We start from the raw sequence: 25185 nt of genomic DNA, 5'->3' as shown, positions 1-25185 counted from the left end.
CCGCTGCAGAAGTCATGGAAAGTCACAGAATCCATGACTTCCATGACAGACACGCAGCCTTAGTCATAGTGGATCACAAGCTAAATATGAGTTTACAGTGTAACACTTGTAAAAAAAAAAAGCAAACATCATTCTGGGCTGTAATAGCAGGAGTGATGTAAGCAAGACACAAGAAGTAATTCTTCCGCTCTACTCTGGGCAGATTAGGCTTCAACTGGAGTATTGTGTACAGTTCTGGGTGCCATATTTCAGGAAAAGTGTGGGCAAATTAGAGATAGTCCAGAGAAGAGCAACAAAAATGATTAAAGGTCTAGAAAATATGATCTATGAGGGAAGATTGCAAAAATTGGATTTGTTTAGTCTGGAGAAGACAAGACTGAGGGGGGACATGGTAACAGTTTTCAAGTACATAAAAGGCTGTTACAAGGAGGAGGAAGAAAAATCATCCCCCTTAACCTCTAAGGATAGGACAAGAAGCAATGGGCTTAATTTGCAGCAAGAACGGTTTAGGTTGGACATTAGGAAAAACTTCCTGTCAGGATGGTTAAGCACTGGAAGAAATTGCGTAGGGAGATTGTGAAATCTCCATCATTGGGGATTTTTAAGAACAGGTTAGACAAACACCTGTTAGGATGGTCTACATAATATTTAGTCCTGCCATGGATGCAGGGGACTGGAGTAGATGACTTCTCTTGGTCCCTTCCAGTCCTACGATTCTATGATGTTTGCAGCTATCTAGCGTAAGCACACTTGCCCACAGACAAGTGCATGACCACTGGTCCCTTACTGAAATCATGAGAGTCACACAGTGCAGCTCCTTCTGGGCTTGACCACACCTCAAAGGTTCTCAGACAATGCCCTCATTTCTGACAGTACCTGGGACCTGTGTGCCTCACTCTGACTGAATTTTTCACAGTACAGCACACACAAGTCCTGGTTCTTCAGTGCTTTCACATTGAGCAGTCACTCACACCTATTCAAAGTGAATGTAAAACTGCACTGAATCAGAATGGTAGAGGTTGCACACAATCTGCACAGGTGTAAATGACTGCATGAAGTGCAAGGCCCTGGAGAATCAAGCCCCAAAGGTGCATAATAGCACTGCCTTTCCCTGTACTCTATGCAGCTTTTCATAGGGCTGGTGCAATTGCATTCTACTCCTCTACTGCCTACTACACAAAGGACAGCATGATTGGGACAGTATTGTACTTGTTGCTTTATATATGTTTCCTGATTGAATTGTTATTTTCCCCCCCAACCATCCCACCTTCCTTTTTTTCACTAGGGCAGAGAGACCTCTGGACAGAGGGTATAAATTCTCTCATTAAGTTAGGAAATGACAATGCTAATTCTAGAGAGCAGAGTCCCATCACCACTAGCCTGTTGTTACATCTGTACCATACAAGTACCATCCCTTCAGCTCATCCCTTTTTCCCTTTTGGTTGGAAATGAGCACAGCTGTTAAAAATGCAAACATGTGAGTCAGAGTGCCAGTGTTGCAACAATTACAGTTCTGACGACTTCTAGCCAAATCCATCTAAAATACAAGCAGCAGCACAGTCTGGCCCCCTTGTGGTCAAAATGATTAATTTTTATACTAAAAAAAGCTTGTAGGTCTGACACGTGCTTAATTTTTCAGCCAACAAAATAGAATTAATTGTACCAAATGTATTGTTACCCTACAGTTTTAATATCTTGATGTGTAAGCTGTGACAAAAAATGTTATAAGCCAAGGTTGTGGAAACAGAGAAATGGTTGGAATCCTGACTGGGACAGTGTTAAAGTTCATGTAGTTAGTTGCAGTCGTGATTAGTGAATGATATAGGGGCTAGCACAGGTCTGGGGAAACCTGGGGTCTATTACCATTTCTGATACTGACCCACTGTATGACCTTGGCCACGTTTCTTGACCTTTCTGGGCCCCAGACTAATTGTAAAATAGGGATAATACTTCCGTACTATCTTTCAGTGGTATTGTGAGGCTCTACTAATTAGAGCCAAAGCATGCAGAACTTACCCATGTGCAACTCCTGTTACTTTCAGTGAATGGTTTGAATGAATAAAGTCTGCAGAATTGGGCCATTAGTGCTCAATCCTCTGCCCAGTTCTGGTACATGGCAAGGACCACCCTTAAGGGACAGCCAAGGAGTCCCCCTGCTGCAGGGGAACCATTAGGTTGTACAGTGATGGCATAGCTAGTTCTATACTCTCTGCTCCCCATCTTGGTGTAGGGGACAGAGAGATGACATCTCAGATGTGGGCACATTGCAGCATGCCCCACCAGATTTGCTGCTGCTGATGTAATTTAGAGCAGCTTAGGGCTGTTCTTCATTATGCCAGGGGCTGTTTCAGGCTGTATATGGCTCAGGTTCACAGATGTGGAAAGGTATCTTAAACACTATTCCCACACCCTCTCCTTAGTTTTGCTGAGTGTAAACTTAGCAGCTGTAAAGGTCTTTGCTCTTCCATAGTGGCTCTGATACAAGATCTCAAAGTATTATTGTTTACAATGCAGTAATGGCAAGGTTCATGGCCCTGTTGTACTAGGCACTGTACAGACATGACTCTGTATTACTATAAGGGGATTGCCAACCCCAGGTGGTTCAGAGTTCATGTTTAGTTTAGATTGGCATCCAAAAACTTAGCTGTTTGTCTGAAACTCATTGTGTGTGTAGTGGTCCGTGGCCGTCCCTTCCTGTCAGTCTTGGAAGGAGGCCATGCCCCCTCACAACAGCGTGCAAAACAGGGCTGGAAATAGTCTGAGAACAGTCTCGTTGTCATAGCAGATCAGCACTTTCATTCTCCAACCTTGGATGAAAATGAGGAGTGAAGAGGAAATGTGAAAGTGAGGAGAAGCAATGGGAAAAGTTAACCAAGTGTTTTAACACAGAAAAATAGTCCCATTCCAGTTCTTCTCCAAACTGGTCAGGTTATTTCCATGATTAAGATGCACCAACAGGGGAAAAGAGCTTGCTCTCCTGGAATGGCTTCAACCCAGAGAGACACTTCAGGGTCTATAAGGACCTTTGCTGTGAATCTACTGATTTTGGGAACCCTTTAAGTGTCATCAGCTTAACTCTGGTTTCATTTTTAAAAAATCCTTAGGTTGTCCCTATTTCTTTTTTTCCCAAGCTCATTTGTATGAGCTGTGTGGTCTGCCCTTGGTGCATGTGCAGAGCCCCCATTAATCCATAGAAGTTTCCCACACAGATGAAAAGCAGCATACATTCATATGAGAGATTTTACAGACAGGACTCATGTATTCATTCCCTGGCCTTCCTCATAAAACTCATTTATAAATACAGTCTTAAAAAAAACCTAGCAAAACTAATTTAAGTGGAATAAACATTCTTGCCCTTCCTCTTATTCACGTCTCTCATCCCTCACCCCTATATGCACATTATGATTAGAACTATTTATGCTGAAAGTATCTTGTCTTGAAAAGGGGGAACTAAGTAATGCAGCTTCATAATCTCCCCAAGATGGTAATCCTCACAGAAGTGGTACTTATCCATTGTGAAGGCCACAGCTCTTCTGGTTTTAAAAGAATCTTGGCAAAGTGCTGCCTTAGGCCCAGACCCCTATCCAAGCAGACAGCTCAAGCAGTTGGACTGTACTATGGGATTTCTCCAGGGCTAAAGAGGATGGAATGTTTCCCATAGGTCCTAGAGAAAATACACCCACTAAATGGCTGCTACTCCAGTGAGAGACCTGCACTATTTGTATCTCCCATGTGAGGGGAACAGCCAATGGACTTAAGTAACTGATGTACTCATGACAGAACAGTCCATTGCAGCTATCTTGAAAGTGGTTTGTGGGGTTGGACAGAGAGCAGAGAAAATAGCATGTGACGTAACTTGCACTCTGTGACTGATCATCTACTGTTTACAAACAGCAAATACTCCAGACCAGTGGTTCTCAACCTTGTCCATACTGCAGCCCCCTTTTGTGCACTAGAACCTCCCCGGGACTCCTTCTCATGCAGCAATAGATGGAGGCCAGGGTGGCCATGAACTGCAGGTCTAAGCAATAGTGGCAGTGGATAGTTACCTGATAGGATGTGTCTGTATGAAGTGTTCAGCAAATAACCTTGAATAATAGACTAGTTGTATAAAAATAGTCTTTGCAGGTAATGCATGAAAAAAAGGAGATCCTTAATTATTTAATTTGCCCATTTCTTTGTTATGATACATATAGAAAAAATTATCTTAAACTCCTATGTATCATAAAGAAATGGGCAAATTAAATAACTAAGGGCTAGACTTTTTAAGTGTGTTAGCATGCAAAAGCTAACATCACACCTCTAAATTCTAGTCTAGACAAGGCCTGAAAGGAGATTGTGCGAGAGCATTCAGTAATTAGAGTTTGAGTAGAAATATATAAAATAAAATCAGAAAGGATCTTTAAAAACATTCAGCACTCATTTGCCAGTCAATTAACTTTATTTCTTTTTTCTTTAGATTTTCTCAAGCAGACCACCTTTGACACGCAGGCATTTTTAGAAGCTGTCCAGTTCTTCCGTCAGGAGAAAGGCCACTATGGGTCTTGGGAAATGATAACTGGCAATGAAATTCAGGTACAATAGAATCTCCCTTTCTTTGTCCATGGTGGCTTTTGAGGATGGTGGAGGTAGTGATAAAATGAAAGTTGTTTGGAGGAAACCTTGAGTAAAAAAAAAATCTCAGATATTTATATCTGTAAACAGACACAAAGCATGTACACTGAATTTATTCAATGTTCTATGCAGTGAATTTCCACTGCAAGTGAAAATAGTTTGCAGTGTAGTTACAAAATGAGAGCCCAATCCTGCTAATGCCAGTCAATGAGCACAGGCCCCAATCCTGCAGAGATTTATGCTGGTGTTTTAACTTCATGCACTGTGAGCAATCCAACAGGACCACTTGCTGTGCATATTGTTAAGCACCTGTGGAAGTCTTTGCAAAATCTGGGGAGCATAGTGCTTACTGTTGTGAGTAGCTTCACTGAAGTCAGTGGGACTAAGTAGTAAACAACCTACTCATTGGCTATGTCTGCACTTACAGTGGTTGATGTACACTGTACATCACTCTAGCACAGCTGTAAATAGCCATGTAGATAGCAAGGTGCTGCTTTGGCAAGTAAAGATACATCAAGTCAGACCCCTACACTGCTCTCTACAGCTGTATGTACACACTACTCAGCTCTTTACTTGCCCAAGCTGTGCCTCTCACTATGCACTGCCATTTTTAGAAGTGTAGGATCTTGCTGCTGGAACCTTACCCCTCCAGCAGCAGAGCCTTTCCCCACTGCCTCCTTCCTGCCAGAGCCTTTCACTGCTGTATGTAGCTACACACCGCAGTGTGGATGCAGCCTGCTTTTCATTGCTGTACCTAGCTAGGTGAGCTCTACATGCTGCCGCCAGGCTAACAAGGCCTGCAACAAGTGTTTGCAGGATTGGACTCTACAATGTTTCTGTCCCTTCCCATTGCAATGATTTTGCAGGTAAAATATCTTCTTTTCCCTGTTGGTACTGACTACATTAATAACTGCACTAGTTTCCAATTGCATTCTATCAGTGCCTCCAGATCCCCTTGTAGAGGTTCATGCTGTCACACAATATATTTTATGGTGTTGACTTTTTTTAAATGTGCTATCTAGATTGCAGGAAATGAAATATCTGGCTAATTAAAAATCCTAGGGAGATGCCTACTAGAAGGTTTTCAGTTACTATTGCTCAGTGAAACTTGAATTGCACTTGTTTCTTTCCATACTGTAGGGTGGGTGTTTTACCATGAGAGGGAGCAGTTTGCAAGCTGGTAACAACTTCTCCAGTTGGGCCATTAGGAGGTGTTTGAAAAGAGGCTTAGATAGAGAATATAAAAAACAGTGCAGCAGTAGAGTGAAGTACCACAGTAGCCAAAAGTAATACTTAGGCTTCGAAGTATTAAATTTTCATCAAATGTCAATTGCACTGTACACTGAGAAAATATTTCCAGCAATAAAAATCAAAATTTACAGATAGGCAAGGTAAGAAACCTACTGCTTGAAAACTTAGAGTTTGATTTAAGGATGTTTACTTCGTTTATTCTGATGTGTGATTTTGACACTGTGTGTTCTAACAGTTATATAGCTTCAGGTTTTTGAATCTCAGCAGGTACTCATTAAATAATTGTTGTCCAAATCCCACCTCCATAGTTTCCCACAATCTTTTCTAAAATGGAAATAGATAAGAAAATTCTGAAAAATGTTGATATATCAAAAAATAAAAAACCCAACTCTGCCAAGCCTAGTAATACTGTAATAAAAAAATTGTGAAAGATGTACAATTTTAATTTTGAAATGAGGATAAGAAAAAACATTTTACCCATTTATGCAACTTAAATCTGTTGAGCAATAAAGGATACTTGGGGGAAAACAAGCTTATGTTTACAACCTATAATGAGCTACAAAGTAATCTCACCCTCCACCATCTCCCCACCTTTCATCCAAAACCTCTGTTTTGGTTCTGAGCATAGCCCTAGCTCAGTAAAACTACTGGTGGGCCAAATCCTGATATCCTTTACTCAGGAAAAGATGCCATTGTCAACAGTGGCAGTAAATACTGACTGTAGGGTTTGACTGGTTCCAGAACTTTCTATAGACCTTTGCATCTCATTGTCCGCAATTTTATATTAAAAATGCTTTAATGTAAAATCCAGGTAGCAGAGAGAGCAATTGTATTTCCAAATTATGACGACATAAATGGCTAGCCTGAGAATCAAAAGCCTAAAAAATTTTAGGTCTACTGCTTGGTGCCAGCCACCCCTTTCCATGGCAAAGTGTGCACAGAAGAGCAAGAGTTGAAACATGGTGAGCTTGAAACACAGTTTAGAAACATGGTGAGCTTCCCAGGAGCCTGCAGAAGCTCTGCCACAAGATCTTAGTGCATCTCGGTTATTGCAAGTTCCGGGGAAGAGATGAAGGTGAGGATCTGCCACTTTACATGTTATGTTCCCCTCTGCGCAGAAATTCACATGGAAGGCATCATTGTCGTCCCCTTTCCAAAATGTGCACTGGCTCAGGTTTAGCAAAGGGATGCAAAAACACCAGTGCCATTCTACTGGTGGGGAGGGGAGCCTAGAGAACAGCACAGAGGAGCAGGCCCACCTCCAGGATGCGTAAGGTTGGTGTCAGATTTCCGCAAGACTCCTTAGTCTCTGGGGCTTGAAAACCTTTTCCTTGCCCCACTGCAATGCTCCAAGCCCCCCCAGGAGAGAATGGAACACTAGCTACCTGAAACTTAGGGAGAATCTCTTTAGTATGCTTTCCTCCTCCTTCAGGAAGGAGTTTTTCGTCTTGGGTGGATAAACTAGTAGATGCTGCAGTTACTGTGGCAAATGGTGAAACAGAGCATTGCATAGCAACAACCACACTAGAACAAGCCAATGCGCTGCCTCATACAGCACTTAAAATGGATGGCTAAATTTAGGCTCCTAAGTCCATACTTGGGCATCTAAAATAAATGGCTTGGAACACTGGTGTGAGTTGCATAACTCCAATGAGTTCACTGGCATTATTCCAGATATAATTCAGTGTAACTAAGAATCTGCCCCCTGATTACCAGTACTTTCCCCCCTTAGAAATGCTGAGCTTTCAGCAGCTCATTGACTTTAATGCCAGCTGCTGGATGTTCATCACCCTTGAAAATCATGCCACTCATAGGGAAAATGTAGGGGTCCATTGAGGAATTTGTGATTCAGGGTTTTGTCCTTACTAACCAGAATAATTTTGATAGGCTGCTGTGGAAGATGTGGAAACTGGATGAAAATATATAGGTTGGGCTTAAATTCTTAGAGTATTTCTTGGAGACACCATACTCCCCCCCACCCCAACATCCTATTAAAAACTCCAGGGGGGTTGAAAATATTTACTGGAGCTCTTCGAGACAACTCCCCAAATTTAAGCCCTGTGTATAACCATTAACTACTCATCCTTTGGTGTCAGGAGTCAAGATTCCCTGATAACTAATAGGAAATCCCTTAGCATCAAGGAATCCCCATCCTGCCCACCAAAGGGTTAAGAGGACAGTATTCTTTGACAAGTTTGTTTTGAGTCATGAAACTGTTACAATGTTAGTTTCATTATTTTTTCCTACTCATAACCCATATACCCCCCAAGAGAACCTTCATCAGAAGACTTCTGAATAGTTACTAAGAAGATGATAATGTAATGATGAATACTAGAAGTATACTGTGTTCTCAAAATAAGTCCTTTGACCAAGTATAATTGTTTTTGGCAAATATGGAACAACCAGACAAGTTTGTTGCTATTTAAAACACAAAAAGCTGCAGAATGCTAGTTAATATATTAATTGACATCCTGATTACTTGTTATGACACACAGTATTGACTGAAGCAGTCCTTAACTTATCCTGTTCTGCTTCGGTATTGCAACATATATACGTAGGCTTGGAAGGAATAGATTTTTATCAGTAAATGTTATGTGACAAAGTCAGGCCAGACAGCAGCAGGGGGATCTGGGAAAACAGGTACATTAGCCCTAAAATGCTAAAGGCCCGTTTTCCTATAAGCTGGGAAGGGGTTACTGCAGGTCAGTTAGGGACACCCGAGTCCAATTAAAGGCTGCCTGAAACCTGTTAAAATCTCTCTCTTGGTGAGAATGGGGGGAGAGAGACAAACTGCTGCAGTGCTAGAGGCAGCAGGAAGATGGGTTTCTCCAGTGTGAGAAACTGCGCTCCTCCCCATAGTGGAGACATTCTGTAGCAAGGTCAAGCACTCACCACTGTGGCACCTCCTGCTGGTCATCTTGGGAATTAGCTCTCCAGCACACAGAGCACTTCCTACTGGCCAGTGTCTGGCCTGGTGCTGGCACCCCCCAGTGCCCTTCCTGGACCCCCCACATCCCTCTTTACCCTGTGGTTCTGCCCCCCAGCAGTCCCCACACTCTGGATCTCCCCTGCCAGGGAAACTTCAACCTCCTATCTCCCCCCCTCCTTAGTGGCTATTGCCAGTCATCTAGCTCCCTTTCCCTGTGGCAGGCTACAGTCAATAGTGGCCATTCATCATCATTGGCAAGGGGATAGGACCTGCTGCCTTTGCCTATCCCTGGGCTGAGCCCCATTACCTTTGTAGGCCTTAACCAAGGCCTCAGCCTGGGGAGTTGCAAGGCTGGAGCTTCCCAGCGCTGCCCAGCCTCAGGTACCCTTGCTCCTTAAAGCAGCTAGGTCGTTCTCTCTCCAAAGAGAGAGACTGCCTTTTAACCCAGAGCCCTTCTTATACTGGCCCACTTGGGCCCTGATTGGCTGCCTCAGATCTGCCCACAATTGACTCTCCCGGAGCAGCTGTTTCCCAGGGCTGTTTTAACCCCTTCAGGGTCAGAGCGGGGTGACTGCTCTGCTACACACCCGAAATCCAGTGCCTGTTTGGGGAAGGACTGACACCCTGGGGCCAGTGACAGGACAACACCTCCCTCAGTGAGGGGGCCAGGGAAAGGTATTCCTCTTTTGTTTTGGTGTGTTATAGACTTTTTCCCTTTGTTTGGCAGAGAAGCACTTCTCAGGTCTGCCCTGAGGCCTACTGGGAAGACTCTGAGAAACATACCCCCTAAGAGGGAAGACAGATATGCACCAGAATTGGGGGCTGCTTTACCCCAGGCCCTGTCCCTGCCAAAGGAGGGAGTGCTAAGTCTGGCGAGGCAGAAGGGGAGCCTTGCCACAGTTTATAAATATTGATTTATCTGCATGTGCACAAACTGACAAAAAAATACTGCCATCGATGATCATCAAAATTTACAGATAGGCAAAGTAAGAAAAATGCTGTTTGAAATCTTACTAGAATTTGAATTCAGGACATTTACTGTGTTTTGACATGATGTTGACATGATGTTTTAAAAGTTATAAAACTTTAACGTTTTAATCACAGCATTTTCTGTCATTAAATAATTGTCTGACCCTCCTCCCATAATTACCTGCAACTGTGAAAATTTAAGTAGATTAAAAATTAAAAATGCTTAAACATACCCATAATTTTATACAACTGTGAAAATTTAAATCAATAAAAATCTATACAGATGCTTAAAAATAAACATCAGTATCTGTTGAAATTTTTTTTTTTAAAAAGATTATAATATACAGTAAAACAAATACTCAGCATCTCCCACTGACATATGAAATACTTTTGTGCATCCTTAAAATTCCCTGGTTAAGTTTTTGTTTTGTTGCTTACATCATTTTATAAAGATAAATGGGACTGATGACAAAACAAAATTATCTACTTAATAAGTATTAAAGCATGACAAATACAAAAGGTAAAGAAATACTTTGTGGGGTACTGGGTTGAGGGCTGTGGCAGTATAAGCTTTAGTTGATGTGGGTCTACTTATTAGATCTGATTCACCAGTGTGCTACTCTGGTTTTACACTGGTATAACTCCTCTGATCAATGATACATCAATGTAAAGTGGAGTCATATAATGGTGAATTAAGCTCATTGTTTTTTAAAAGTTAAATCAATGATTTGTCTTTGAGTGATTGCTCATATCGATTCCAATTAGGTGTGCTCACACCGCATGCACAGTTGTCGGAAAGTTTTTCCCCTAGCAGCACCCGACAGGTCAACTGTAGAGCCCCCTGGAGTTGCGGCTCCATAGTGCTGTATATATGACCCTGCTGACCTGGCGCCTCCTCAGTTCCTTCTTACCGCCAGTGATGGTCATTGGAACTGTGGCATCTTGCTCAGCAAGCTCTCCATGTTTCCCTAACTTCTGTCTACTTTAGTGTTTGTCTTGCTTAGTTACTTTAGTTAGTTATTAGTTAGTGTTGTGTTAATAGTTCGCTGTTAGGAGTGGGGGGTTACCCTCCGACCCAACTGCACTCTCCCTGGGGACTCAGGGCATGCCTAAGTCACAGGAGTTCAAACCCTCAAGTCTTGCAACAAGCCTATGCCAACAGGTGACCCCCATTACATTTGCTTAAAGTGTCTGGGGGAAATGCATCAGGCGGATAAGTGCAGGATTTGCAAAGGGTTTCACCCAAGAACAAAAAAGGAGCGGGACTTTAGACTGAAGCAGCTCCTTATGGAGGTGGTACTTCGACTACAAGCAGCAGCGGCATGGCAGGACCCAGCACTGAGTACATCGGTGCATAGTGCCCTGGCATTGGTCACGGAGACAGCACCGTCAAAGGGCTGTGGATGAGACCTGCGGTGCCGCCGCTCTCCGGTGTGGAAACAGTCGGAGATGACTCCACACCAGTCCCATACCCTAGGTTAGAAGCGGCACTGGAAACAAGGGAGAGGTGTTTCCCCGACTTCGGGACCCACCTCCTCAGAACCAGCCAACGGGGCGAATCCCAGGGAGGAGCACCCAGTGCCAAAAACTTCAGAGCAGGCACTGTCAACTTCGGTTCTGCAAGGGGGATTGTTGAGTCCAGTGCAATTGGACTCAACATGTCAGGTGGTGGAAGAGGTACAACTTCCTTCCACTCTAGACACATTTGAGGCTGCGAGAGACCTCACAGACATGACGGCACCATGGTCCCCCATGCTTCGCGCCAAGCCTCTGATGCCACAGCGTGCTTCTCCATCCCACGGAAAACCTGCAGTGTTCTGCCCATCAGCGCTACCACCAGAGACAAAATACTGCTTGGAGTCCCAGTGCTGATCAGACTCGTGGCACTAGTTGCAATCACAGCACCGGATGCAATCGTGTCACTGCTCCAGGTCCCGCCAACGCTCCTGTTCTCAGTGTTGATTGCTGTCATGCAACAGGTCCCGGCACAGTCCGTGTCAGCACCATTCCGTGTCATCGTGCAGACCTCGCTTGTGGCACTGTTCCCTAGCCTCGTGGCACCACTCCCCAGCCCAACAACGCTTGGCACCACCCTGGCCCTCGCACTCTAGGTCCCCTATCTTTGGGCTTGGAGACAGGGTCTAAGTATTTGGAGTGGGCCACATGCAAGTTGGCATGGGGCAGAACAGACATGTGTGGCACCCTGGCCCGCACAGTGGCAGGGGCCAGTGCAGTGTCCATTTTGGACCCCTTGGGCATACTACCAGGCCCCTGGCACCCAGTCCAGGGGTACCCATTCAATGGTGTCCAAGGCGAGGGTCCCGGAGGCGACGGCCAGTTGTCCCACCCTGAGCGGTGCAGAGAAGTTATCAGTCCTACCACCTCCTCTGGAACCCACCCCTGTTCCTGAGCCTGACCCTGGGGTGGCTGACCCTGGATTAGAGGCAGCACAAGAGGTACCAGAGGACTAAGAAGGTCAGAAGGAGCCAGTTCCTCCTCTGGCCTCCTCATCTTCCTCCCCAGATGAGGCTGTGGTGGGCACCTCCACCTCCGGGCCTCTCCCTATAGAAAGCCGGGCCCACCAGGAACTTCTGTGCAGGGTGGCACGAAATATGAACTTGCAGGCCGAGGAGGTGGTAGAGACGATGGACCCTATGGTGGATATACTAGCACTGAAGGGACCATCTAGGGTGGCTCTATCACTCATCAGAACTATCCAGGCCAATGCAAAGACCATTTATCAGACCCTGGCCTCCATCTCACCCACCGCCTAGGTGGTGGAAAGGAAATATTTCATCCCCACTAAAGGGTATGAATGCCTCTTCATACGCCCGCAGCCCTGTTCCCTAGTGGTGGCAGCAGCGAATGAGAAGGAGAGGTAGGGACACCAAGCCCCAGCACCTAAGTCCAAGGATGCCAAGCACCTGGATTTATTTGGACACAAAGTATACTGCACAGGGGGCTTACAACTAAGGATTGCCAATCAGCAGACAATCCTGAGGAGATACAACTTCAACTCCTGGAACGCAATGCTGAAGTTTAAGGAATTGATACCAGCAGAGTCTAAAGAGCAGTTTGGAGCTATTATCGAGGAGGGCAAGGCAGTGGCATGAACCTCTTTACAGACCCCACTGGATGCTGTGGACTTGGCAGCGCACATCCGGTCCTCAGGAATCGCCATGAGGCGTAGCTCATGGCTGCAGGCCTCGGGCCTTCTCCCCGATGTTCAACAAACTATGCAGGACCTGTCTTTCGATGGGTCTGTTTGCTAAACAGATGGACTCCAGGCTGCATAGCCTAAAAGATTCCAGGGATACAATTAAATCTTTGGGTATGCATACCCTGGCAACCCAAAAAAAGCCCTTTAAGCCGCAACTGCAGCAACTGTGGTCATATCCTCCTTGGCCAAGGCAGGATCCCTACAGACGCAGGGGCAGAAATGGCTGGTGCAAGCCCTCCCATCCTCTGTCTGGGCAGGGCCAAGACCTGACTAAACCTTTGTCAGGTTCAAAGCAATCATTTTGAAGGTGCGCCCGAAGACTGAGCACCTGTCTCAACACCAGATCCTTCCCCATGTTTTCTGAACCGTCTATCCCACTTCTACTGTGCTTGATCCCAAATAACATCGGACTGTGCTGAGTTCTTCACACGGGAGGAGTAGGATATTCTCTCCAATTCTGCTCTTCCCCTTCTCCTCACTCCCCTTCCCCGTACCTCTTCAGGGACCCTTCTTCCAAGCAGCTCCTTATCAAGAGGCGCAGTCACTCCTCACCATAGGAGCAGTGGAGGAGGTTCCTCAGGAGCTAAGGGGCAAGGGATCCTAATCCCCAAGATAAAGGGGGGTCTTTGACCCATTCTAGACCTCATGGTGAAGTTGAAGTTCCATACGGTCTCCCTGAGCATGATTATCCCGTCCCTGGATCTGGGAGACTGGTACGCCGCCCTCAACGTGAAAGATGCATACTTTCACATAGCCATTTGCCCCACGCACAGGTGATTTCTAAGGTTTGTGGTCGACCACAAACACTATCAGTTCACAGTCCTTCCATTCGGTCTGTTGACAGCCCCCCGAGTTTTCACCAAGTGCATGTCAGTCATAGCAGCCTTCCTTCACAAGAGACAGGTGCAGGTACACCCCTACCTTGATGACTGGCTGCTCAGGAGGTGCACCAGGGAGCAGGTGGAATCTCAGGTCCAGTTCGTTAGATCTGCTTTCAGAGACTGGGTCTCCTCCTCAATGTGAACAAGTCAATCTTGTCTCCGACCCAGAGAGTAGAGTTCATCAGAGCAGTGCTGGACTCGGTGCTGGCAAGAGCGTTTTTGTTGGAGACACGATTCCAAACCATGTTGAACATCATTCAGGGCCTCAAGTGATTCCTGACCACTATTGCAAGGGTTTACCTATATCTCCTTGGCCACACAGCAGCCTGAACTTATGTGGTCCGACATGCCAGGCTGAGACTCAGACCCCTGCAGATGTGGCTTGCGTCGGTCTATCGCCCAGGACATGACAACCTGGACTTAGCAGTGATGGTGTCAGAGCACGTACTTGAGTTCCTCCAATGGTCACTCAACCCTCAGATGGTGTGCAAGGGAGTCCCCTTCAACAGCCCCCAGCCCTCCTTATCCCTGGTAATGGACACATCAGCTGTGGGTTGGGGGGTGCACATTTGGGAGATCAACAAACGCAGGACTATGGTCTTGGGACAAGCTCTCCATATCAACATCAAGGAGCTCAGGATGGTACGCCTAGCATGCCAAACTTTTTGGGCCTGGCTGCAAGGCCAGTGCATGGCAACGAGGATGGACAACATCACTGCCATGTTTTACATCAACAAGCAAGGTGGAGCCCATTCCTCCCCACTGTGTTGAGAAGCCCTCAGGCTCTGGGAGTTCTGCATCGCCCACTCCATTCACCTGGAAGCATCCTATCTCCAAGTGGCTCAGAACGACCTGGCAGACCACCTCAGCAGATCGTTCCGCAATCATGAGTGGTCCATCTGTCCAGATGTCATACACTCCATCATCCAAAGGTGGGGGTTTCCTCAGGTCAACCTGTTTGCCCCCCTCAGCAACAGGACATGCCCAGTGTTCTGCTCCTTCCAGAATCACAGCCCGAGCTTGATCACAGACATGTTTCTTCTACCCTGGGGAGGCTGCCTGTTGTACACCTTTCTCTCGTTCCCTCTTGTGCACAAGGTCTGCAGGGACAGAGTGTAGGTAATCCTGGTGGCCCCGGCGTGGCCTCAACAACACTGGTACACCACACTCCTGGAACCATCAGTGGACGCCCTGATTGCATTGCTACTCTACCCTGACCTGATCACTCAGGAACACGGTCACCTGCTCCACCCAAACCTCAAGTGCCTCCATCTCACGGCTTGGAAGCTTCATGGTTAAATCCCATGGAACTTCTGTACTCGGAATCTGTACGGGAGGTCCTACTTGGCAGCAGGAAACCATCCACCAGGGCCACTTATCTATCTAAGTGGAAAAGGTTCATTTGCTGGTGTGCCCAGTGTCACACACCTCCACTCCAGGTGCCTATACCACTCATCCTAGAGTACCTCCTACACCTAAAACAACAAGGCCTGGCAGCGTTATCCATCAAGGTTCACCTCACTGCTATCTCGGCCTTCCACCTAGGAGTATCTGGACGCTCCATATTTGCCAACCCCATGGTGGGACGTTTTCTCAAGGTCTTAAAACGCCTCCATCCTCAGATTAGACAGCCAGTCCCTGCATGGGACCTTAACGTGGTCCTCTCCAAACTAATAGGGGCTCCCATCTGAACTGCTAGCGACTTGCTCCCTTCTCTGTCTATCATACACGGTAGCTTTTCTGGTCACCATTATCTCAGCAAGGAGGGTGTCTGAGTTAAAGGCCCTCACCTCTGACCCACCTTACACTGTCTTCCACAAGGATAAGGTGCAGCTTAGGCCTCACCCAGCCTTTCTTCCTAAGTTTGTGTCGGTTTTCATACAAGACAAGACATATACCTGCCCATTTTCTGTCCTAAGCCTCATGCCAGTAACCGCGAGCAGAGGCTGCGCTCTCTGGTTGTTAGGCGGGCGCTGGTCTTCTACATCGAATGTACTAAGCCGTTCAGAAAGTTGAATCAGCTATTCATAGTGGTGGCTGACCAAATGAAAGGACTCTCAGTATCATCACAAAGAATATCTTCCTGGATCATATCCTGCATCTGCAGGTGCTATGAGTTGGCCAAAATCCCAGCCCTGACACTTACGGCACACTCCACAAGAGTACAAGCCTCATCGATGGCATTCCTGCCCCAGGTTCCCATCCAAGAAATCTGCAGGGCAGCGATTTGGTCCTCGGTGCATATGTTCACCTCTCATTACGCCATCGTCCAGCATGCTAGAGATGATGCAGCTTTTGGCAGAGCAGTGCTCCAATGAGCGATTCCATAACTCTGACCCCACCACCTAAGTAAGGCTTGGGAGTCATCTAATTGGAATCAATATGAGCAATCACGTGAAGAGAGAATGGTTATTCACCTTCTCGTAACTATTATTCTTTGAGACCTGTTGCTCATATCCATTCCAAACCAACCCGCCTTCCCCTCTGTCGGAGTAACTGGCAAGAAGGAACTAAGGAGGCACCGTGTCGGCAGGGTCATATATAGCGCACTATGGAGGTGCCACTTCGGAGGCACCACAGCTGACCCGACGAGTGCTGCTAGGGGAAAAACTTTCCAACGACGGTGCATGCAGCACACAGACACCTAATTGGAATGGATATGAGCAACACATCTCATAACAGTTGTTCTTTGAGAAGGTGAGTAACCGTTCTTTTTGTTGGAGTCCCTAAAATATACCTTTCATTAAAGGAATATAAATCCAATCTAACGTTTCTTAAAAAGGTAACTTTTGCATACACTGTACAATGTGAATTTTAAGGTATTTGGTCACTATGAGGACTGTTACTGCCTATTATTTGATCATGACATCCCAGCTGTTGTGTGCATTAATGAAACCTTTCTGGATGACCTTGCAGGACCTTTTCTTAGATCAGTTATTTCCTGATATGTACTTGGTTCAGCATAGTTGAATCTGACTTTGATATTTAGACTGTAAGATACTTGTGGCAGCAAACAACATGTTTTCATGGTTTTCATGGTATCTGTAAACCATCTAGTATATGTTTGGTAAATAAATTCCCAGACAAAGACTTTATGAAGATGGAGTTAAGGTTGAGAAGAACAGATCAGTAATTTAAAAGTTAAAATCCTTAGAAGAACATTGTAGTTGTGGGGTCTGGAAATGGTGGGGAAAGGGAAATCTTTGAATTTCTAGTTCCAAGTTCAAGCACAGCATGGAAATTTGCAGCTACTGCTATTCCATCATATTGTTGCCTCTTTTTGACCTGAGCCATTAGTCAAGGTTTGGGGCCCTGGGATGTTCCAGCTGGAAGTAGAAATTTGTGATAGGTATTTCTTTGGTGCAGTTTTGTTTATTTACAAAGAATGTACAAAGTCCTGTCCCTCTGAATGCAGGAGGAACCAAGACCAAAAGGAACAGTTTCTTAGCTTACTGCCCTGAGGCCTCTTTATCTAATACCAGACCCAAAAGCTATCTCAAGGTTTTTCCAGGGTCACACTGTGCTCACAGGCTCCTGCTTGGCTTACCTTGCCTCTTTGCTTCTCCCTCTTTCTCTGTTCTTGTCTGTGACCTCAGTATGTCTGTGTTCTCTCGCACTCCCACACACACCTATCCAAAGCAATACTCAGCACAAAAGCTCCCAGGCAGGGTCACACACACCTTTTTCTCTTAGGAAGGGCTTATGTTTAAAGTTACGTTGATTTGAAGGGTGAGTTTGCACCTATCAACCTCAACAGGATATTAACCTAAACCATAGCAAGGTTTCACCCAGCTCATAATGGTATTAATTATAATCATGACCTTAAATGTGTGAGTTCTTCCTCCATAAAATCCAATTTTGGAGCAGCTGCTATTCTCTCAAGACTCAGCCTGGAGTTACTATTTTTTTATGGGCTATGCCGTGAGTCACTGGAAAAATAAATCAGTATTGATAGTGTAAGCACTGGGGTAGCATTAGCTCATTCCAAGATTAGACTGAGTTTGTGGACTCTGTTTCCATTTACATCCTGCTGACATACCAGTTCTTCCTCCATTTTGACTTGCTGAGATAATGCTCACCAAAAACAGTCTTTGGATTCCTCACATTGGTGTATTTATATCTTCTTTTGTTGGGCTCAGCATCCCTTAGAAACACTTTTTAGTAGGGCTATCCAGCTTTAGGTGTACCCATTAACCAGTAATTCTGTAGAATAGGCTCTCCACCACGGTGACCCCAGCAGGAGAAGCTAGCAGTGGCCGAGAATGCAGACAGCTTGAGATCCAAGGCTTCCACTCTGAACCTTTATCAAAATGCACCGCTTTCATCTTGTCAATATTTTAGTCCAGGTCTTCAGCTGATGTAAATCACAGTAGCTCCAGTGACTTTCCCCAGCAGAGGATCCAGCCTTTTATGTTTAAAACCACGTAGTAAGTTTTAGGAAAGAGAATCATGATCTGTAGTATTTTAATAGATCCATGGCCCTCATAGTCACATTTCTTGTCCGTACTGAGGTCGATAGCAAATGCGTCAGAGGAAAGCATAAAGGTCCCGTTTCTCTCTTCTTCCCCCTGCCCCCTAGTGTAATTTAAGTGCCAAAAATGGTCTCTCAATTTGAATGCAATCAATTAATCTTAACATTGTGAAAACTGTATTGTGAGAAGATGTCTTGGCTACCTGGGATAGCAAAACAGTTATGTAATATTTGAGGCTATCCACATTTGAAAATGTAGTACAAGTGCAGTGTTCAGCAGAATGGTGAGGACTGAAACTGTCATTTAAAAAAATTTTTTTTTAACCTTGTAGATCTTGAGCAACCTTGTGATGGAGGAGCTCCTGCCTAACCTTCAGACTATGCTCCTGCCTAAAATGAAAGGAAAGAGGAACGATAGGAAGAGGGTTTGGTTTGCAGTAAGTACTGTCCTTTGCACAATTCTTGTCTCGCATAGCAATTGTCCAATGTGCTAGTCCATGCATACTTCTATTTTTTGTTTTTAGATTGTAGAAGAAACATACAATCTGGTCCAGGAGCAGGTTTCAGAAGGATTAAACACCTTGAAGGAAGAATGTAAAGATCTTACAAAGAATCTAGAAGGAACCATTCGTTCAGACATGGATCAGATTTTGAACTCAAAGAACTATTTAGCTGGAAAAATCAAAGGTTAGTGGGGATTAAAAAAAAAAAAGCAACCTCCTCTTCCCATGTCTCACTATTCTGGAGCTGTTCTTCAGAATTACCCATTGCCCTTAGGTGCTTGAATTATCAAGTGCTCACTTGTTTGGGTGCCTGACTTGAGACTCTGATTTACAGAAAGTGCTGAGCACCTGCAGCTTCCACAGTCTTCAGTGGGAATTGTGAATGCTTAGCCCTTCTCAATATCAGGGGCCAGGTATTTCAAACTGGATTCCCGGAAGTGGAGGCAACCCAAATCACCAGCCACTTCTGAAAATGTTGATTAGAATGGCTTATTCTGCTTTCAGTTTCACCTGTACAACATTATATGATGAAGATATAGATTACACAAGCACAAACAAAAGCAGAATATGGCCTATATGCTCCACAGTGGAAGCTTGGATTAAGCAATACGTCTTTAGTGCTGAGGCATATTTAAAACAAATGGCTTATTGAATAATTTAAAGCTCATATGACGTGAGCGATTATAGTTTTGTAATGAATATGTAAATTAACATAAAAAGTAGACAAAACATTAGCTTATGCTGCTGAAGCACTCTTTCTAGAAACCATAGATGATAAGAAATAGATGAAGATTTAGGCAATTATTTTAAAAAAAACTTGGAGCATTTCTCTTTAGGGCACTCTTTTATGCAAGGGAGTGTAGATTGTTTTCCTTGCTGTGTAAAGTTCCCTGTTGAATTAACATGTAATACAGTGTGCCTTAGGTCACAATGACCATGCTATTTACAAACATCCCAGTGCTTGCCAATGCCTGCCTATATTTCTTCTTCTTTGCTCACAATGCATCCAATCCACTATAATTTGGCAGGAAGGACTAGGAAAAAATATCTTTAAATTGTCATTTAAACTCCACAAACTCTTCCCTTCCTTACCCAAGTCATATTTGAGGAGGACAAGTGTCATTTATGGCTCTGGGAAAAGTATTCTGATAGAACTTATTCTACAGTCTGTAGCCCTTTCATTTAGATTCTTCAGTCTACCACCAGGTGGCCTAAAACACGTCTGTCTGATTCTTTAATATCTCAGCAACAGTCTCTGAGCCTGCTGAGAAGTGCTGCATGGAGAATATCCAGCCATTTTTGCCTTCTATATTGGAAGAGCTCATGGGCCCAGTGAGCTCTGGATTCAGTGAAGTTCGTTTGCTCTTTGAAAAAGAAGTTAATGAGATCAGCCAGGACTTCCAGAAGACAAATGATGCCACAAAGCTGAAGGAAGTAAGAAAAGAAGTCTCGGTCCTTTTTTACCCTCTCACATGTTATAAAAATTCTCTATATAGATCTTAACTGGCAATAGCTATATTGGCTCTGCAGAGCCAAACAGGTATAAATTCCTGTTTTTCTCAGTTAAATAGTCCTCTGACTCAGACACACAGAGTACAATAGATTGAATAATGATTTGCCACAATCAGTTGTGTGACCATCACTAAATTTCTATATTAAGAATCCATCTCAGATTGCTTTCTTTGTAAAATATTTTTTCCCACTGGGATACAGAACTTGGAGCAGCTGATGAACCTGCCATTCAACTCTGTGAAAATGGAACCTTGCTATCTGAAAGTCAATCTCCTCCAGGAACAACTCCAGGACCTCAAGAGCCGCTTCAAATTCTACCATATTGATTTTGTGGTTCAGAGGACGCAAAACTTCATGCAGGAGGTACTGTAAAATCCATTTTTCCACTTTAGAAGAACAGATTAGGTTTGCCCATCTGCTCTGCTTCAAAGTAGTCTTGATAGGGAGTTATGCACATTCACAGAATGGTGAATAGACTAGAATGAAATTAGAGATGACAAAATTCCAGGAATATCACAGCTGACACGGGCGCATCATCTTTAAATCTGTGTTTATTCCTTTTAAAGGCACAGTAGTTAGGAGCTAAAGGTTGATCATCTCTTCATGTGACCTTTTTAATTTCTGAAATCTTAGTGTGTCAGAGTCCTAGGGCAAATTTCAGAGTGCCCTCAGCCTGGCCTCTAAATTTGTGCAGTAAAAATGCTGTTGATACACACAAATCAGGTGATGAAGAGTCTGCCTTATTTACATACTCAAGCACTGTCTTTTATGAAAGATCATTAAAAATGTATTTCTGGTATTTATGCAAGGGAATGGACTGGGTTCTCCTTTATAATTCTAGTCTCTGATGATAGGCAGTAAGGCTTTTATTAGAAAAATGGGCAATTATTTCTATATTCATTTTTATCTCAGGGTATAAATGGATTTAGAGACTTAGAATAACCATGGTGATTCTAGTTTCCATGCAGAGGGCTGAACTGTCTGCCTGATTCTTAATTAGAAAGGAATCCCACCCCCCTCCTACTTTTACAAATTATTGGCAGGGATATTTGGCTTTTTTACTTCAGGAGCATTAAACAGAGATCACCTATTAGGATCAAGTAGGCATATCCCACACAGATGTCTTATGATTGCTAGAGTACAGGACAGGACAAGCTTTCATAGCCTTGTGTTGTCTTCTGTATTTTTAGTAATGTGGTCAGTATGGTATATAACCAGTTCAGTAGGGACCTATAAGCAGTGTAATTGGTACAGTTCTATGGAGTGGGGCTCACAAGGCACCTGTTGTGTGACATGGAGCTGTATTCTGTTGCGACTCCAACTGCAGTAGAGCAAATGAGGTGGTGGTGCTTGACATAGCCTGTGGTATTGGTAGCTACATGGATTCATGTGCCACCTGTCCCTCCCCTCTACCCTTAGTATTCCAGAAACTACAGTAACTCATTGTAAAATACAACCTCTTTAAAAATATCTCTGCCTGTATATCACACTTTCTTTCCTAGACTTTATCATTCAGGCACTTACTTATAAGCAAGATCTATGTTGATTATGATCTTGTTGGTTCCTGCTGCTTTTTTCCCACGTGAACTTAGAGGGCCAAATTCATACCCATTGAGCAAACCCAACTCCAGCAAAGTTTCTCCCTCACACAGCTGTACTGCATTTTCCTCTAAATGTTGTTTTTTGTGACACCATAATCTTTGTCAAAGCAACCAGCTGTGATGTCACGGAAGATTATGATAGCTCTTAGATACCATAGATGTCTTTAGGAAAACCTAAAATGAGGAGTGATCGGCAGCCAAGGAATTTTTGAATTTTCACTCCCATGTTTCGAGTAGGGACTGCCTTGAAATCCTGCCCAGGCAAAACACCTGTCAAAGGAGGAAGTCGATAATGAAACAGGAGAAAGAAGAGATTGTTTTTCAAGGTTTTCCATAAGTTGCCTGAAAGGGAGAGTACAAGTTGTTCCAACAAGCTCATTTATATTGCTTTTCTCTCTTAAAGGGGCCATTATTTTTCTCATGAGAAGTGTAAAACAGTTTCATTTTGTGGTTGTGGGCATATAATATTTATTTTTATTAATAAGCCGCTAGGCCAATATGTCTTCATTAACATTGTTTTAGTTTAAAAGAAACATCTGGTTTAATTCCCACTAACTTTGTACAGGTGTAAATGACTTACACAAAGTGCCAGGCACTGGAGCGTCAGGTCCCTAGTCTTCAAAGTTGCCGAAAAAGTAGTATTTAAAGCCTGTGGGGTTATTGTCATCTTCTGGCCAATTTATGAAAACTAGGGGCCACGTGCGCAGCTGATATAAATCAGTGTAGCTCCGTTGAAGTCAGATGAGTATCTGGGCCAAGATCTGCAGATGCATAGAAAACATGAGTGGCTAAGCTTTCCAGCTGGTCTCTAAAACTGTACCTGCAGTTTTAATGTCCAAAATTTTGCATGCCCAAAGTTTGAATGTTCATGCACTTGTATACATATATTGAGTAGACATGTGGGTACTTAATTTACATGTGCAAATGCAACTTGCGTGTTCATCTGAGTCTGGTGCAAACCTAATTCTAAATATGACACTTCAAAACTTGACACAACCTATGTTTAGCTATTTTTTTTTTTTTAAAAAAAACCTAGGTAAGGGCACTGCGTACAAGGCCATATCTTTTGCAACAGGAAAATCAGAAGATATTACATGGATATCTATATACTAATTTGAAAGTTCCTATGTGAAGCAGAGGACATACGGAGTCATGGGCTGTTTTCCCTTAAAAATGAAGTTGAAAACATAAAGTACAAATTATTTCTACCTGCAAAATTGTTGCTAATGAAGTTTCTCCAAACTGGGGTAATTTTTTAATGTGTCATTGGATGGTGTGAGAATTTCTCAAGCCCTGAAAACAGAATTCTGAATCTACTTTAATTTTCGTCATATATAAGTTGGCACTAAGAGGGCTTCCTAGAATAGCTATACCTGTATAGTTCTTCTGGCAAACCTCTTCTAGCGTAGACCTGTCCTTAGCCTTGAATTGGAAATTGAAATAGTAAGTTCCATTTTCTTATTCTCTTGCATTCTCTTGCAGTTGTGTTCTTTTCCTTTTCCAGTCCCCAAAGAGTGTTCAAATCCAATCTAAACTCCTTTTTTCTACTGACATTTTAAATCTTTTTTTAAGAAGTCCTGAAAACATTTCTTTTGATTTTTAGGGTTTGTATTCTTTCTTCTCTTCCTCCTACCACTTCCACCTCACAAGCACACTTTAACAAACTATTAAGTTTACAATGTCTGTTTGTGTCTGGAAGAACCTGTAACTAGTAACGTTGTAATTCAGAAGTCTATCTAAAAATAGTAGGAATCATAAACTGCTCTTCATCTTGCTCAGTTTGAAGTCATGGGAATTTTGCCATGAACTTCAGTGGAGTGAGCCCTGCAATAAGTATGGCAATTTTAATCCTTTCCCTTGATCACATTTGTCTTTATTTCTAGCTTATGGAAAATGCAGTGTACACTTTTGAACAACTTCTCAGTCTGAGTAGCCAAGGAGATACAGTGAAAATTTCAATTGCCATTGAAAAAGTCAAACTACGAGTACTAAAGGTAAAAATTATCTGACTCTTAAGTGTACTAGAAAACTAGGGGATCTGCTTAGGTGTTTTGTAATACATTATTTTAATAATGAGAAGAAATGTGTTTCATACCATCTAATTGGAAATATTTCAGTGCATCCACTTGTCTTCAGTGACTGGAATGATTGGCCATATTCTTAACTGCCTTGCACCTTATCTATCCCTGTGCAAAATTAGTGTAAAATGCTACCTCTGATGTAAGGAAGTGGAGAACGCTAATTTAGTAGTGTTTTGCAAAAGTGCAAATGACTACTCCAGGTGCAACGCAGTGTAGAATTAGGTCCTTCCTAAATGGTGTGATGACTTCAAATAATAATTCTATATTCAAATCATTGGACCATGCCATTCTCTAGTCTCATGGTATTCAAGTACCTATGGATAAACCATATGGATAAAATTTGGCCCAAACTTGAACATTTTTTGAGGCTCAAAATAATTGGGCTAATATTTAAAAAAAATATTTATGGCACACTTCATTTGCCTGCAACATTGCACTTTTAGGGACAGATCCTCAACTGATGTAAATGACAATTATGACAATTTAGAGGATCTGCCTCCAAAATTCTAACTGGTCCCAGAAGTAGAAGCGCTGAAATACCATGAGAGAGGCAGTTCTCATGGAGAGTGCTCACCTGAATTCTCAGACTTTAAGGCCAGAAGGGACCATCATGATCATCTAGTCTGACCTCCTGCACTTTGCAGGCCACAGAACCTCATCTACCCACTCCTTTAATAGGTCCACAACTTCTGGCAGAATTTCTGAAGTCCTCAAACCTTGATTTAAAGACACCAATTCATATTCTTTGTGTTGCCCGCCAGCAGGAACAGGCCAATGGGAACAAACTACTTGTATGAATGATTAATTGTTCTAACTGTGTTTTTACTTTTGTCTGTTTTGACAGCAATATGATTACGACAGCAGTACTATACGGAAGAAAATATTTCAGGAAGCATTGGTACAGATCACATTGCCCACAATGCAGAAGACACTGGCTTCAGCTTGCAAACCAGTAGGTAACTTTATGGCTCCATACTGGAATAAAATTAAAAGGAAGGTGGAATTAGCACACTGATGGCTATATCCTAAACCACCTAATGCAAATTAGCTACAGGTGGTCATGTAAAATGGTTGGTCACAGGGCCAACGTGATCCTGAGGGTGGTCAGTTTGGGGCATCCGTGGTGAAACAATAATGGATGTGGATCTAATTT

The 25185-nt window shown here is 43.6% G+C and overlaps 1 protein-coding gene across 1 annotated transcript in view; it reads left to right on the top strand.

The window, feature by feature from the left end:
* NIBAN1 (niban apoptosis regulator 1) overlaps positions 1-25185 on the top strand; it is a 117074-nt gene that overhangs the window by 85162 nt on the left and 6727 nt on the right. The window contains 7 exon segments of the mRNA XM_030574166.1: positions 4460-4575; positions 18668-18772; positions 18860-19022; positions 20085-20272; positions 20552-20713; positions 23835-23945; positions 24877-24984. Coding sequence (XP_030430026.1) covers positions 4460-4575; positions 18668-18772; positions 18860-19022; positions 20085-20272; positions 20552-20713; positions 23835-23945; positions 24877-24984 — 953 coding nt within the window.

The sequence above is a fragment of the Gopherus evgoodei genome, chromosome 8 (genome assembly GCF_007399415.2).
Source record: "Gopherus evgoodei ecotype Sinaloan lineage chromosome 8, rGopEvg1_v1.p, whole genome shotgun sequence".
NCBI classification, from domain to species: domain Eukaryota; kingdom Metazoa; phylum Chordata; order Testudines; family Testudinidae; genus Gopherus; species Gopherus evgoodei.
The sequence above is the reverse complement of the archived record's forward strand: the minus strand, read 5'-3'. Positions and strand labels throughout refer to the sequence as shown.